Consider the following 13,424-nt stretch of genomic DNA (forward strand, 5'->3'; position numbering starts at 1 on the left):
CTTCAGGGCCCACCCACCATGTGTGTCCCGAGGGCCAGAGACCCAGACATTCTAGAACTTACCATCCCCCATAAGCAAAGAGGCCACTGTACAACGCCAGCACAATGTTTCCCACGTCTAGCTTGGTGCCCTCAAACGAAAACTTAGGATCCAGATTGGACACATCACCTGGCAAAGGCCAAACAGACAGAAAGGAATGCCGGGTTAGAGAGCACTGCAAAAAGGTCACACCACAAATTCTGGAATGTTCCTGGAGCAAAATACAGTCATAAACAAAAATGCCAGGGTGAAGGCTTTCCACGGCAACAAATTGAATGCACCTGCTGAGCCAGCTAGCCACAGCATTCCCAGACTTACCCGGGGTCAGGAGCAAGCAGACGCAGGTGAGCAGGATTCTGCTGTGACCCAGGGGACATGACCCCCAAGAGGCCCCTAGCTCACCCAACACAGAGAGGCAGCTCCACAGACCCTCGGCCATTCCAAGTGCTAGCCGACCGCCCAAGAGCTGGGGGATGGGATGCCCCAATGGGCCAGTGCAGGGGCATGTATGCGTCCACCTGTGGTTCATGCAGGCAGGAGCAGGGGCTGATCAGCCTTGGTCACACTCCCTGCAGAACCCGTGACATGTGTCCCAGCTCAGGGGCACCCGGGCTCGAGTCTTTGATTCCCCTTAGTGCTGGGAGAATCTTGGACTGCTAACCCCAAACCCAGGCTCCCCGCTTATGTGACAGAGCTCAGAGTGTGACCCATCCGCAAGGGTCAGCACGGAACTTCCTGAAACCGACTCAGATCTGTCCCTGGACACGCTGCTCCTGAGAGACTGAAGTGGCCTGAGGGGACACAGGGATGTGCCTCTGGGAAGCATGGTGTCTGCAGGGACATTCAGCGCAAGCACCTCCCAGACAGCTGTCCCTGGGGGCATCGCAGCCTCAGTCCTCCTCCTGGGCAGACGGCACCAGGGCCCTACACAGCTCCGCCCAGCACTCTGCTGACCGTTTCAGCCAGGAGCGGCTCAGGTGCCCCCATCTCTGCCCCCACCCTCTCGTGGCCTCTCTGCTGTGTCTCCCCTTTGTGTCTATCAGAACACGTGACACTGGATTTAGGGCCCACCCTGATTCTTCCCACAAAGACATCTGCAAAGACCCTTTCTCCAAATAAGGGCACAGTCACAAGTCCCTGGGAAATGGGTGTGTGTTCACACCCGACCTGGCACACACAATGGGAAATGTGGGTGTTGGGAGGGACTTTGGCTATGGGGGTTCTTTCTGTGGCTCAGCAACACTGTCCATAACATGGCTCTGGACGCTCAGGCCCAGAAGCCCTGGCTCCATAGTGAGGGGCCAGCCCCACACCTTTTCAACACCTGGCTCCCCTGCTTGGGATGGCTGCAGCAGGGACATGTACATGAGATAGCAGGTGCCCAGGGACACAGCCAGCCCAGCCCCTCAGCCCACCTGCTAGTGGCCAGCCTTCCAGGCACACACAAACCTGGAGGGGCTGCATGCTTGGTCGGGTGCGGATCACTAGAGCACTGCAAAAAGGTCACACCACAAATTCTTCAGGGCTCTGGATGTGAAGGTCTGTGTCCCCGTCCAGCTGAGAAGCCATGGGCCCAGGCTGGGCTGGGGCTCGGGGGCCCCACACGGGTCATTGTCACCCATGGTGGGTGGGTCTGTAGGACCCTGGGGAGCCCAAGGCCTCCCACTTCTCCCAAAGGTGACAGCCTCCTGTTAACCCAGAACAGGACCCGGTGGCAATATGGGAGGAGGTTTGCGGAGGGGAGCATGGAAGGGAGCTTCCCATAAAGCCCTGTCATCTTATGCAGCAAAAGCCTGCACTTGCAAAGCAGCTCAGGTCTCCAGCACACAGTGCAGTGGGGAGGGGCAGGACGGACCCCAGAATTCTTGTTTCTGGATCTGCCTTCCTGTGGCATTCCCGCCCCCGCCCCGAGCTTGTTTGCCCGGCCACCACAGGTCAGCTTATGCCTTTGATCTCAAATCTGAGCTGGGAAGTGGACATGGGACCTGAGAGGCGCCCAGCCCCCACTGCCCTGAGGCCATGGTCTCATGATGAGATGCACAGGCCCCGGGGTGGCCGGCACCTCACCCAGGCGCATGGGACCTGTCTAGGAGGCCCAGGTCCTGGGACTGCCTGGTCACAGGGTAGTCAGCAGCCTGGGTGGCCGGGGGCGGTGCAGAGAGCTGGCTCAGGACAACATACCCTTCATCCAACAGCACCCAGAGCCCCTCTGGGCTCCCTCCTGGTGGCTCCCCCATGGAAACAGGCCGGAATGTGCACTCCCTCACACCTGCAGAGCACTGCCACTTCCCCCGGCCTTGTCCACGTACGTCTACTATCCAACAGCTAGAGAAACGGTGGCTCAGGCTATCTGCCCTGGGGCTGGGCAAGCGCCCACGTGCATGGGATCCAGGACCACGACTGGAGACTCACCTCGTGCTTGAGCCCGAGTCTACACCACCCCACTCCTCCCAGAATGGCCCGGCTGCCCCTAAGAGTCTGGAGGAACCCGCTGAGACGGCTCCCACTCCCCCAGACTTGCTGAGGACTGCAGGTCCGAGTCCCACAGCCACTTCTGGAGCATGGGAGGCTTTCCACGATAAAGGCCCCTCCACGTACTACACGGGTGTCTGGAGCCTATACTTTCTCATTGATCTACTCCATTTCCTACTGAAGTACACCTCTATGTATCCTGTCTGTTACTCAAAGTAAAGTTTTTTCCCCCATATGTAGTGATATAGATTTTGGTGCAGCTGTTAAAACTGGCTCCCACCTGAAGTAGTGACACTGTGTGTGCACATGTGTGTACCGTGTATTCACGTGTGTGCACATGTGGGTCGGAGACATTCCATGCAGAGGGATGGCTGTTGCTTTTGTGGCTTTGGGGTTCCACCAAAGCCTGGTACAGGAGATGTAAAACGTGGGTGCCCAGAGGGTCCCTGGCTACCAGGGGTACAGCACTGGGGCAGGGATGAAATTCAAGGCGTGTAAGAAGCAGGTGCTTTCAGCCTCGAGAAGGTCTGTGCAGCCTCAGTTTCCCGCAGGCGCTACTCCCACTGTGGCTACCAGCTCAGAGCTGGGACATACACAGTCGTCTCCCTGAGATGGTCATACTGGGGGTGGAATTCCTGATGTACAACAGTACTGTCTACATTTACAGCCTGATTTTACAGCATCTAAAACTCCAAGAAAATACTAGCTGCCCTGACCAAACACAGATGGAAGGATCTCCCTGGGGGCCTCAGCCAGTCCCCTCCCAAACAGCCCACAGAGACTTCTACTCCTAGGACAAGTGTGGCTGGGCCATCTGCTGGGACCTTCCCTGGTCATCTGAGAGCCCATTACCTGCCTGCGAGGTGCCCCAAGTCCTTTGGAGGAAAGCAGGCAGCCAGGTGCACAGAGGGACCACACTCCCAGACCCTGCAGCACTGAGCGTGACCGGTAGACCCAGTTTCTCCCCTGGCGTGGGGTGAGGGAACATGCAAAGCTCTGCCAAGGATGTGGCTGCCAATCAACCCTCTGCCAAGTTCCTCTGGGCTGTCACTCACCCGATCATCTCCCATAAACGCAGCATGCCGCACCCTAGAGACAAGGGAGGGATCTGCAAGTCAACTGTCCAGAGGGGGAGGCACATATGCGCCCCTGCAGGGCTCCTGGGTTTGTTCAGACTAGCCTGTGTTGGACACCAGCCCAGAAGGGAGGACCATAGCTTCTCCAGGCTCCTGACCAAATGCCGGCCAAGCATGCTGCCCCTCCTTCTCGAAGGCACCAGGGAGCAGGCACTGGGTCTGGGTGGCCGCTAAGAGACAGGGGCCACGCCTGCCCTCGCTGCCCTGGTGTCCTGCTGGGGCTGGAGCCCTAACTGCAGGGGGGCTTTAAGGAGGTTTGCAGAATTGGCAGGAGGGCCCACCCATCTCCAGGCTGGCTCCAGCGAGAAGCGGGTGAGGCAGCCACACCTCTGCTTCATGATGGGTGTTAGCAGCTGTGCCTTGCCCAGGGCCACTGAGGTGGTGAGCAGGGGCGCAGAGGAGACGTGGAGCCCTCCTGGGGGAGGGCAGGTTCTAAAATCCACGTGTAGTCCCAACCACCCACCTGTCCTCTGCAACCAGGGGGCATTTGGCGATACCTGGAGACACCTGGGATTGTCAGGGCTGGGGTGGGGGTGCACTGGTGCATGGAGGCAAGCAGTGCTGCTCCACTCTCTGGGATGCAGAGGGCAGCTAACCCGGATGGCAGCAACACAGGGCAGGGCTCTGCAGCTCTGGAGGGTAATGACACATGCTTGGCCTACAGGCCACGGCTCCCACAGTCGGGGTGCATCGGACACAGATGAATGACAAGTCCCCCGGAAGGCCACCGTGCTCCAAGCTACCCTGTAGCTCTATGTCACTCCGAGAGCAGGCAAGAATATGATCGTGATGGGCAGAGAGAAGTTCAGGTCCTCCTGCTGGCTTCAAGAGTGGGGGATAAGCACCTCAGGACCCCACAGTTTAACGGAGTCCCCTGTGCCATCACCCCTTGTCTGGGGCTTCTATGCAGACCTCAAAGCTACCTCTAACCTGCTGTCCAAAGAGAAGGGAGGTCAGCTCAGGGTGGGTTCCGACCCTCTGCTCACCTGCATTGCAGGCAAGTGCCCCGTAGCCCCCGTACCTTCAAGTCTGCCTCTTCCAGCCCTAGAATGCAGCCACTGACAGTACTCTCCCAGAAGGGCCGCGGGAAAGGGAATGCCAGTGCACAACCAGATGCTGGGCCTGTTGGCAAACTGCAATGTCACAGCAGGGCCTGCCTCCCGCCCACTGGGACCCCTTTTGAGAACTGGGGTAATTGGGGTGGGAATGCTCCAAGGCCCCAGAGGACAGTCTCGGGGAAGCCAGCCCAAATTCCTGTGTCACCCAGACACAGCCCCAGGAACCATCAACGGGTGTCCAGCAGCTCCGAGCACGTGGGGACAGGAGTGGGCCTTCTTCCCGCCCAGGGAGCGTGCCAGCCCCATGGCTGCTGACTGGACCAATGCTCCCCACAGGGCCTGCCTGGCCTCTCTACATGGGGGAAAGGCCTGGTCTGATGCTCATCAGGGCTTCTCCAGGGCCCCTGGAGCCTGTCAACGTCCCGATCTGGAGACGGGCGGTAGAGGCAGCAGCAGCAAATCCCAGAACCTTGGGGCTGGCGAGGCCCCAACCCACCCACTGCTTTCCCATAGCCAGAGCAGCCCTGGGGCACCCCTCCTGGGACAGGAACACTGTGAGAAAGTCAGCCCCAAACGGGGGAATATCCACCATGCTGGAACCTTCTGCTTCTGGTCCCACTCTATCCCTCTGGGGTTCCATGGGACACTCATTTATGTCATGAGATGTGAACAGGGTCCCCCCAAGAACTCGTGTCAACCTGGAACCTCTGAATGTGGCCTGGTTTGGAAACAGGTCTTTGAAGATGGAGTTAACGTCAGGATGTGGAGATGAGATCACAGATGAGGAGAGGGCCCTGAAGCCCACGACTGTCCTTACAGGATATAGGAAGGGGCCACAGGGATGAGCCAGAGAGGTCCGAGAGGTGCAGCACAAGCTCGGGGACCATCAGGAGCTGGGCTGACAAGGAGAGATCCCCCAACGAATTTCAGAGGAGTACAGCCCTGACATTGGACTTTCGTCCCCCAGAACCATGAGGATACAACAGGACATTGTTTGCAGACGGACCCCTGGGCCTCACTCACCAGGTCAGACTTCGTGGTTTCCACTGTGTGTGGATGTGGCCAGGACAAGGTGTGGCCTGGATCCTGCTTTGCAATCACCAGCCAAGGGAGGAGGTGTTTGGCCTCAGGCTCCTGCTCTGTAGAATGGGCTGTCATGTGTGGGACCACAGGCTTTGGGGCTCTGAGTCCCACCTGGCGAGTGAGCTCTGTGTGACTGGTGCTCTAACAGGCTTGGGCAGCCAGTATGGCGACGGGGGTCTGGTTCTGTCCTCGGAGAGGATGCTCCTCTTTCCCATCTGCCTACCCCGGGTTGAACACTAGGTGTCTGCTCGCTGCCCGTCCTCTGGCTCTGCCTGATGTCTGCCAATGGTAATGGGGCAAGAATCTGGGTTTGGGGAGGTTGATGGGAGGTCAGTGCATGCTCACCTGTCCAACACCTGTCCCTGGAGGAGCTGGCCCCATGGAAGCCAGCAAACCTCCAATTCAATTGGAAAGGGCCTTCTCTCCCCGGGAAGGCTACAGGAGACCCCTGAGACCTAACCGTGCCCAGTGCAGGGCTCTGGCCACCACCCACCATTCCCCCTGCACTTCCGTCCGCCTGGCTGGCTGCAGGGCTGAGCCGAGGGCCACAGTGGGAAAGAGCCCAACTCTCCTGACTGATTTCATGCCGCAGGGCAGCACAAGCAAAGCATGTGATCTCAAATCTGTTATGATTCTGGATGCTGAATTAGTGCAGAGGCGTGCACAGGCCCAACAAAAAAGCTTCAATTAAAAATTATCAAAGAACAGAGGCGCCTGGATGGTTCAGGCAGTTGAGTATCTGACTCGTGATCTTGGCTCAGGTCATGGTCTCAGGGTGGTGGAATGGAGCCCCCCCTCATCAGGCTCCGTGCTTGGGCGGCGGGGGGTGGGGGGTGGGGGGTGGGGGGAGTCTGCTTGGGATGCTCTCTCCCTCTCCCTCTGCTCCTTCCCCTGCTCACATTTTCTCTTTCTCAAATAAATCTTTAAAAAAAATTACCAAAGAACATCCAGGGGAAGAAACAACCAAACCTGCCTCGATGTCTTCCCACGGTGGCCCTGTGATCTGCTGCTCTGGATGGACACTCAGTGAGGAGCAGATAGGCCACGGGGCACCAGCCACCAGGTGACGACCCTACCCTACCCCACGGCCCCATCCCTGCTCCTGGGACACAGGTGACCAGTGTGGAGAACCAAATCCTGGCCCTACATGGCCCCCTGCTAGAGCACCCTGCAGTCCCAACATGACCCCAAGCCCCTGTGAAATGGGCTCTGAAGTCCTCTGCAAGGGGAGACCTAAGATGCCTGTCCCCTCCCTCAGAGAGTCCACTTCACAGGGCTGCCTGCTGCAAGGGCTTGCCCCTTCCTGTTGGGCTGTCTCCTGTGCTCCCCCAATTCTGAGATGACCCTGTCACTTTGGGACATAGGAGATAATCAACAGGGGGTTCAGGAGCCTCCTCTTGCAGTGCAAACCACACGCATGTCTCCTGGCGATTGGGGCCAATGTCCCAGCAACAGGGTGAGCTCATGGGAGCTGTGCATGGCTCGGGGGCAGGGACCTGGGGGGCAGGACTGCTTGATGCACAGAGACCTGGCCTCCCACGGCCTCCTTCCGCAGAGGATATCCTGCTGAGACGCAGTGTGGGAGGAAGGAAGCGCTCTAGAGGCCGTTTTTATCTGTACAACTGGGCAGTCCACACTGTAACCACTCTCCCACCGATGCTGCAGCGAAGCAAAGCCACAAGGGTGCCATTGTGTGTCCTCTGGCAAAGACCTAGGCAGAGGGACGCACCTTCCACACCCCACTCCCATCTCTGGTCTTGGGAACAGCCTGACCATAGGCTGTGGCCCCTGTGGGATATCCTAAGTAAAGAGGTGACAGATGTAAAGGGACAAAGCAGGGCGAGGCAGCTGGCAAGTACAAGCCTCCCACTCTCTCTGCCTGCTTGTCTGCAGCCTCCTTGGCCCAGCCACCCCACCCACAGATCTGAAATGCTGACCTGAGCTCTGTCTCCCTTTCCGAAAATGCTGGGAGCAAATCTAAACACCTCACATGGCGCCAGGCCTGCATGCCCGACACTGTGGGCACCCCTACCCCCAGCCACAGGGCTGCTGAGCTGCTCCCACATCAAGATCCCAGCCTAGGGCCATGCAGAGCAGTCCCTTTGTCCCTGACTCTGTGCCTTCATCGAGCTGCTCCCTCCCACCTCAAGTCCTGGTCTGGGCTGGCGCCCCATCCGCCTGTCTGAAATTCTCCTGTTCATGTGCCGTCTGGTATCCCCACCCCACAGCTGAGCTCTGGCCAACAAGGCCAAGTCCTAGTTGGGGCTCAGTGTAGCATCACACTCAGGGCCTCAGAAGGTTCTGGTGAAAGATTGTGGGAAGGACAAATGCAGATTGCTCATGGGTCTCAAGGGAATGAGCCCAGCAGAGGCCCAGTGGCTGACCGATGGCCAGCTGGGCTCAAACCCCCCTGCAGCCCTCGGGGCCCACGGGTGCTCGGTGGGGGAGGAAGACCTACCCCCTCAGTGCCAGGTGGAGCGGGGCAGCCAGGGTCTGTGCAATGATGTGGCATAGTCAGAGGGTAATCTGAGCAGCACTGAGCCGCACCCCCATCCCAAGGGTCCGGGCCCTCCTGCCCCAGGGATACAGCAATGGGCAGCTGCCCAAGGGGAGAAGAGTCAGACCACAGATTCTATTGGGGAAGGAGGTCCACGGTGTGTCCCTAGAAGGGAAGGCATTCATCTGAGATCAACACAAATCTCCCCAAGAAAACCAGGAGCCATATCCCATGTTCAGAGAAGAACTGCTTCAGGGGAGGATGTTTTCGACAGCAACAGAATGATAAACATATTAGGTATTCTAGTCGAACAAAAGCTCTTTGCTATCCCCAGCAAAATTTGTTTTTACAAAAGTCAGGTCACCCCCTGCACATTCCTCATCAGTCTGTAGCTAATCGTACTGGCCGAGCAAATACCTTCGCAAGCAAACCTTCTATCAGATGACACGCTTCCTGGCTGCACAGTCTTGTCCGCCAGGTCCTGCCCGGCCAACCTCTTCACGGCGCTGCAGGGTTACTTAGCCTGACCAGGGTCCTCAAGACTCGAGAGATAAGCAGGAAGACAAAGTCTTGTCTCCAGAGGACACTGGACCCTGGAGCCGTAGAAAGGCACTTTGGGTGCTGGGGAAGCATCCGGAGCAACAAAGGCACAGACTCAGGCCAGATCCCACCCCTCTTAGCCCTAGGGTCAGCTCACCCGGGGCAGGAAAGTAATCTAACATGCTCCCAGGCTGAAGGTCAGCTCCTGAAGCAGTGACCCATCTGCCACGGAAAGTGGTCTGGAAATCAGGTGGAACTCTCCCCTCGATGCTGATGACGATCATGGCTCATGGGTGCTGGGTTCTCGTTAGGTGCCAGAGCCAAAGCTTCACATGTTTAAATAATCAACAGAGCCCGTCTGCCCGAGTTATCTGGATTCTTGCTTCCATGTTACTAGGTCAGTGTAGACCGGCAAGTGGGCTTCTCTCCCGCCCAGAGGGCCTGTATGTTCCTGCATCATGAATACCCCCCCTTTGAGGCCCACAGCCTGTGGATGCTGGGTTCATACAAAGTGTGGGGCCCCGCATGGCCATTACAGCAAAGGGAGGAGAGAGCCTGGAACCACAGAGCAGATTTCTGGGTATCAGAGGCAGACGCCTGGAGGACACCGCAGATACAGGCCATCACGGGTTTTGTGCCCACTCAATTCATAGCAAGCCAGCACTGAAGCACGGCAAGAGGGTGGCTGGGGTGAGGACGCCCACAGAGGCCCGTGTGGGGTCCCCAGCACAAGAGGGGCACACAGCCCTGTGTTGGCAGGGGATCTTGGAGGATGCAGACCCAGCCCATGTCCTGGCTCTTTCCACAGGAGCTGCTCTGAGCTGCCTCTGAAACAGGGTGAAGCAGCTAGCGGCACCACTGCAGAGCTGGGGGCACAGGATATGGGAAAGTATGTAGCCTTCCCATACCCCAGGGCTCTGAGAGCACTCAGGGACACAGAACGAGGCCGTGCCTCTGCATGTCCCCCCCACACACATGGCTGCGCATCCTCATGGTGACCCTCTGTGAAGGGGCCCTCAGAAGGTCGCCTGGTGCCAGCCCCCGTGGGATCGCTGGTCTGTGAAGGCCAAGCAGACGCCCACCCTGCTGGAGAAACCATACTTCCATTCCCAGCACCGAGAGGACGTGCTGCCACCAAGTGCCACAGCATGGGTGACCCACACAGATAAGACAAAGTGGTGGACCATGGGGGAAGGGTCAGCATGGCCCAATGCTGGGGCTGGGATATCCTCCATCCTCCCCAGGGACGGCCACACTTCGCCCAACAGGCACTGAGATTTGTGCTCCCATGTGTGAGATCTGCCTCGGGAACAGTCCCATCCTGCCTTGCTCTCCATGTGCAGGATGCAGCCCTGAGGTCCCTCTGTGAACCGCCGTGTCACCATCCTACCCCTGCCCTCCTGTGTGGGTAGGAGTGGCGTTTGTTGGGGACAGGGTGGGATTTAAATTTCTGGGTGATGTTTAGCCTCTGTGATGTCAGCACCTCTCACCGGACAGTGTCACTGGCTTGTGTGAAACCCCGCCTGCTGGCACGGCAGACTTTTGGCCAGGGGCAATGGGGCACGGGGACCACCTGCCTCCCCCAGCCCAGCAGGGCTGCACAGGACACCTGTCAGGGCGCCCAGAGCTTGCACTCACCCTTCCCGATCTGGATGAAGCCAAGCAGAATGATCAAGGCCAGTGCCAGGAGCTTGGCGGCAGCGAAGGCATCCTGGACCCGGGTGGCGGCCTTCACGCTGTAACAGTTCACGGCCGTGAGCAGCACTGTGGAGAGAGGGCAGCAGTAAGCTCCGTGGGACGGGCCACAGGGTATGCGGGCAGGCTGGCGGGGGGCAGCCCCCCTAGTGGCTCTCCCTTCTGGGCCTTGTTCTGCTATAACCGATGGCTCTCCATGCTCAAGGTCAGAGGCTGAGAACCACACTTCTTGGCTCAAAAAAGCTATGATCCCACATGCCCCTGGCTGCTATGAAGAGTTTTAGTGAAGGAATGTGAGCCTCCCACTGACCCCAGCCACGTCCTGCCCCACCCCTACCCCACCTGCTGCACCTCAGAGCCACTGGACAGAGCTGTGCTCACCAGGCGGGCACCTCTCACCATTTCAGCACAGCTTAGCTGTCCACACAGCCCACCAGGTTCCTTTCAGTACAGAGAACCTTCTAGAGTCCCACAGGGGAGACCGGTGAGGAAGGTACTGTGTAGCATGAACCCATTCCATGAGCCAAGAGGGGGTACCGTGGGGGCAATCGTGACACATGAAACTGGGACTGCAGGGGAGGCGGAGCCCAGGGTGGGGGTGAGGTGGGCCCAGCAGGTACAGGACAACAGGCCAGCTCCCTGGGCCAGCTCCAATCCCAGGGCTGTTTGAACAGCAAATGCTACCAACCAATCACAGACGGGGGGGTGGAGGGGGGTGGACATGGGGCTGGGGGTGCAAGGGGGCACAGTGGGCCACTAAGCCGAGCTCCACACATGCCCGGACACGCACAGGCAGGCCCCCCGTGAAACCCCCAGGCCCTGAGCCAGAGCAGAGCCATCCATATGCTGATGTGTCAGGTGAGCAGGGACTGTCACAGCCACTTACAGTGAAGCAATTCTGTACAAAAGCAAAGGCAACAGGTACGTGACACCCAGACCTTCCATTCACTGTTTCTGCCTGGAGCGCTCTCAGGTGCTCTCTGCTGCTGGAAGGCAGGTGCCCGCCATCAGGGGAGTGCTCACACCAGGAAACCTGCCTTTCTGGGAGGCTGGGACTGACCCTAACCGGCAGGCCGTGGACCTGGGAAGGACCTGTCCACGGGCCCCCCACACCTGCCACTTCTCCAAGGGCCACCCTTAACATAAGAAACTGGGAAAGTCTGCACGTCTCTTCTCTTTTCACGCAGAACGGACCCAGGACCGGCAGACGCCAGGTGGCTTCTTTCCCCACCTAAATAAATGTAATTTTACAATTTGAGGAGTAAGACCCAAAGAAATCAATCTGCACTGATGAACTGGTTAAGACCCGGCAGTAGGAGAGGCAGGTAGAAGCGAAGCAGGAAGTCTCCCAGAGTGCTCACCCTGCCACCTGCTTATTGCTCCAGGAAACAGACTGACACCTTAACAGCACCCCTCCCCCGCTGCCATGCTCCCCGGCGGCTCCGGGCTCTGGCTGATGCAACGGCTGACCACGACTGCATTCTGCCCTGAAAGTAGTGGCTTCCAGCTGCCACGCCAGAGGTGAAATACTCAGGGGTTCCCTGCAGTGGGAGTGACAGCACATGGGCCGGCCTGGACCCCGGCTGCGCCCCTGGGGCTCCAAGCCTGTGATATGCACCTGCCAGGCGTGCAGTAAAATGAGCTGCCTTGGGGAGGTGGGGCTCCAGAAATAGGAGCAAGCCTGGCCAGGAAAGGCTCGGATGAGGGGCTGATGTGCGCGCAGGGCAAACAGCACGGGGACCGTCACTGTGTGGCCCCCAGGGAGGGGGCACGTGCTCAGTCCAGGCCCTCAGAACCAACGGCGACATGGCTGTCCTGTATAAACCATGTCAGCACTGCCACTCTCGGCACAGAAGAGAAAACGGAGGCTCAGAGTGGCCCCCTGTCCCAGGGTGTTAGGGGCAGACCCTGGACTGAGATGGAGGCCTCTGGGGTCCCTCTGACATCCCCACAGTGATCGCAGTGGAGGGCAGGCAGAGGAGAAGTAGCAGAATTCCTCTTCCTAGGCTTCCAGGGGAATGCTTGCAGTCCAGTGCTACTGGTCCAACCTGCCGTGTGGCTGGGATTGGGATGGAAGGGCCTCGGGGGGCCTGTTCCTTCCTGCCACCCGATCCCAAGGAGCTGCAGCACAGCAAGAGGGTGAGGCTGGGGGCTTTCTGGGACAGCCTCAAACTTCCTTATGGGTGAGCCCGCCCACAGGGGCACAGATGCCTCTGGCCCTTCCTCACCAGGCACAGGTGGCTAGCACTCTGGACGCAGATGCGCCTCTGGCAAGAGGCCTGCTCATTGCATCAGTCCCCCATTCATGCCTCAGGGAGGCAGGGCGGCGGGGGAGGCGTTGCCTGTGCGCTGGGAGGCAGCTCTCCCCCGCCCCGCCTGCTGGCCACTCTGCCCAACGCGGCTTCCGGCAGGCTGGTCTCCTGGCTGCACACGCTGCTGCTGCTGCCGCTGCCACTGCCACTGCCACTGCCACAGGCTCCAGGAACAGCACTGTCAGCCCTGCGCAGCCAGCTCTGCCTGCCACCTCCAGTCCACGTGCTCCTCTGGGGTCTTTCCACCCCTTCTCCCATTTCACAGAGGACAATTCAGGTTCCTGGAAGGGGAGCAAGCTTGCCCAGAGCCCCCAGCGCATGGTCTGTCCTACTGTGGTGCCCACAAATGCTGCGCTCGTCCTAGTGGTCGTGGGCCAGGACAGAGGCCCAGGGTCCCTCCTTTTCCACACCACTGCCGTCCAACAAGTGGTGCACACCCCGCCCATGCCCAGACCTGACCCGCCGTTCCCCTTAAAGCACCCTGGGCCCTGCCCAGCAGGTGGCAGGGAGCCTCTGTTCACTCTGACGCAGCTGCGACACATTCAAAATAACCAAGTCACAGACAGGCAAGGTGGGGCGGGGACCCGGCCAC

The 13,424-nt window shown here is 59.0% G+C and overlaps 1 protein-coding gene across 1 annotated transcript in view; it reads right to left on the minus strand.

Annotated features, from left to right (window-relative positions):
- Nucleotides 1–13,424, minus strand: part of SLC7A5 (solute carrier family 7 member 5) — a 32,472-nt gene that overhangs the window by 9,384 nt on the left and 9,664 nt on the right. The window contains exons 2-3 of the mRNA XM_077891090.1: nucleotides 10,464–10,589; nucleotides 63–168 (exon numbers count right to left, since the gene is read on the minus strand). Of these exons, the coding sequence (XP_077747216.1) occupies nucleotides 63–168; nucleotides 10,464–10,589 (232 nt within the window). The remainder of the gene's footprint in view (nucleotides 1–62; nucleotides 169–10,463; nucleotides 10,590–13,424) is intronic.

This window comes from Canis aureus, chromosome 3, assembly GCF_053574225.1.
Source record: "Canis aureus isolate CA01 chromosome 3, VMU_Caureus_v.1.0, whole genome shotgun sequence".
NCBI classification, from domain to species: domain Eukaryota; kingdom Metazoa; phylum Chordata; class Mammalia; order Carnivora; family Canidae; genus Canis; species Canis aureus.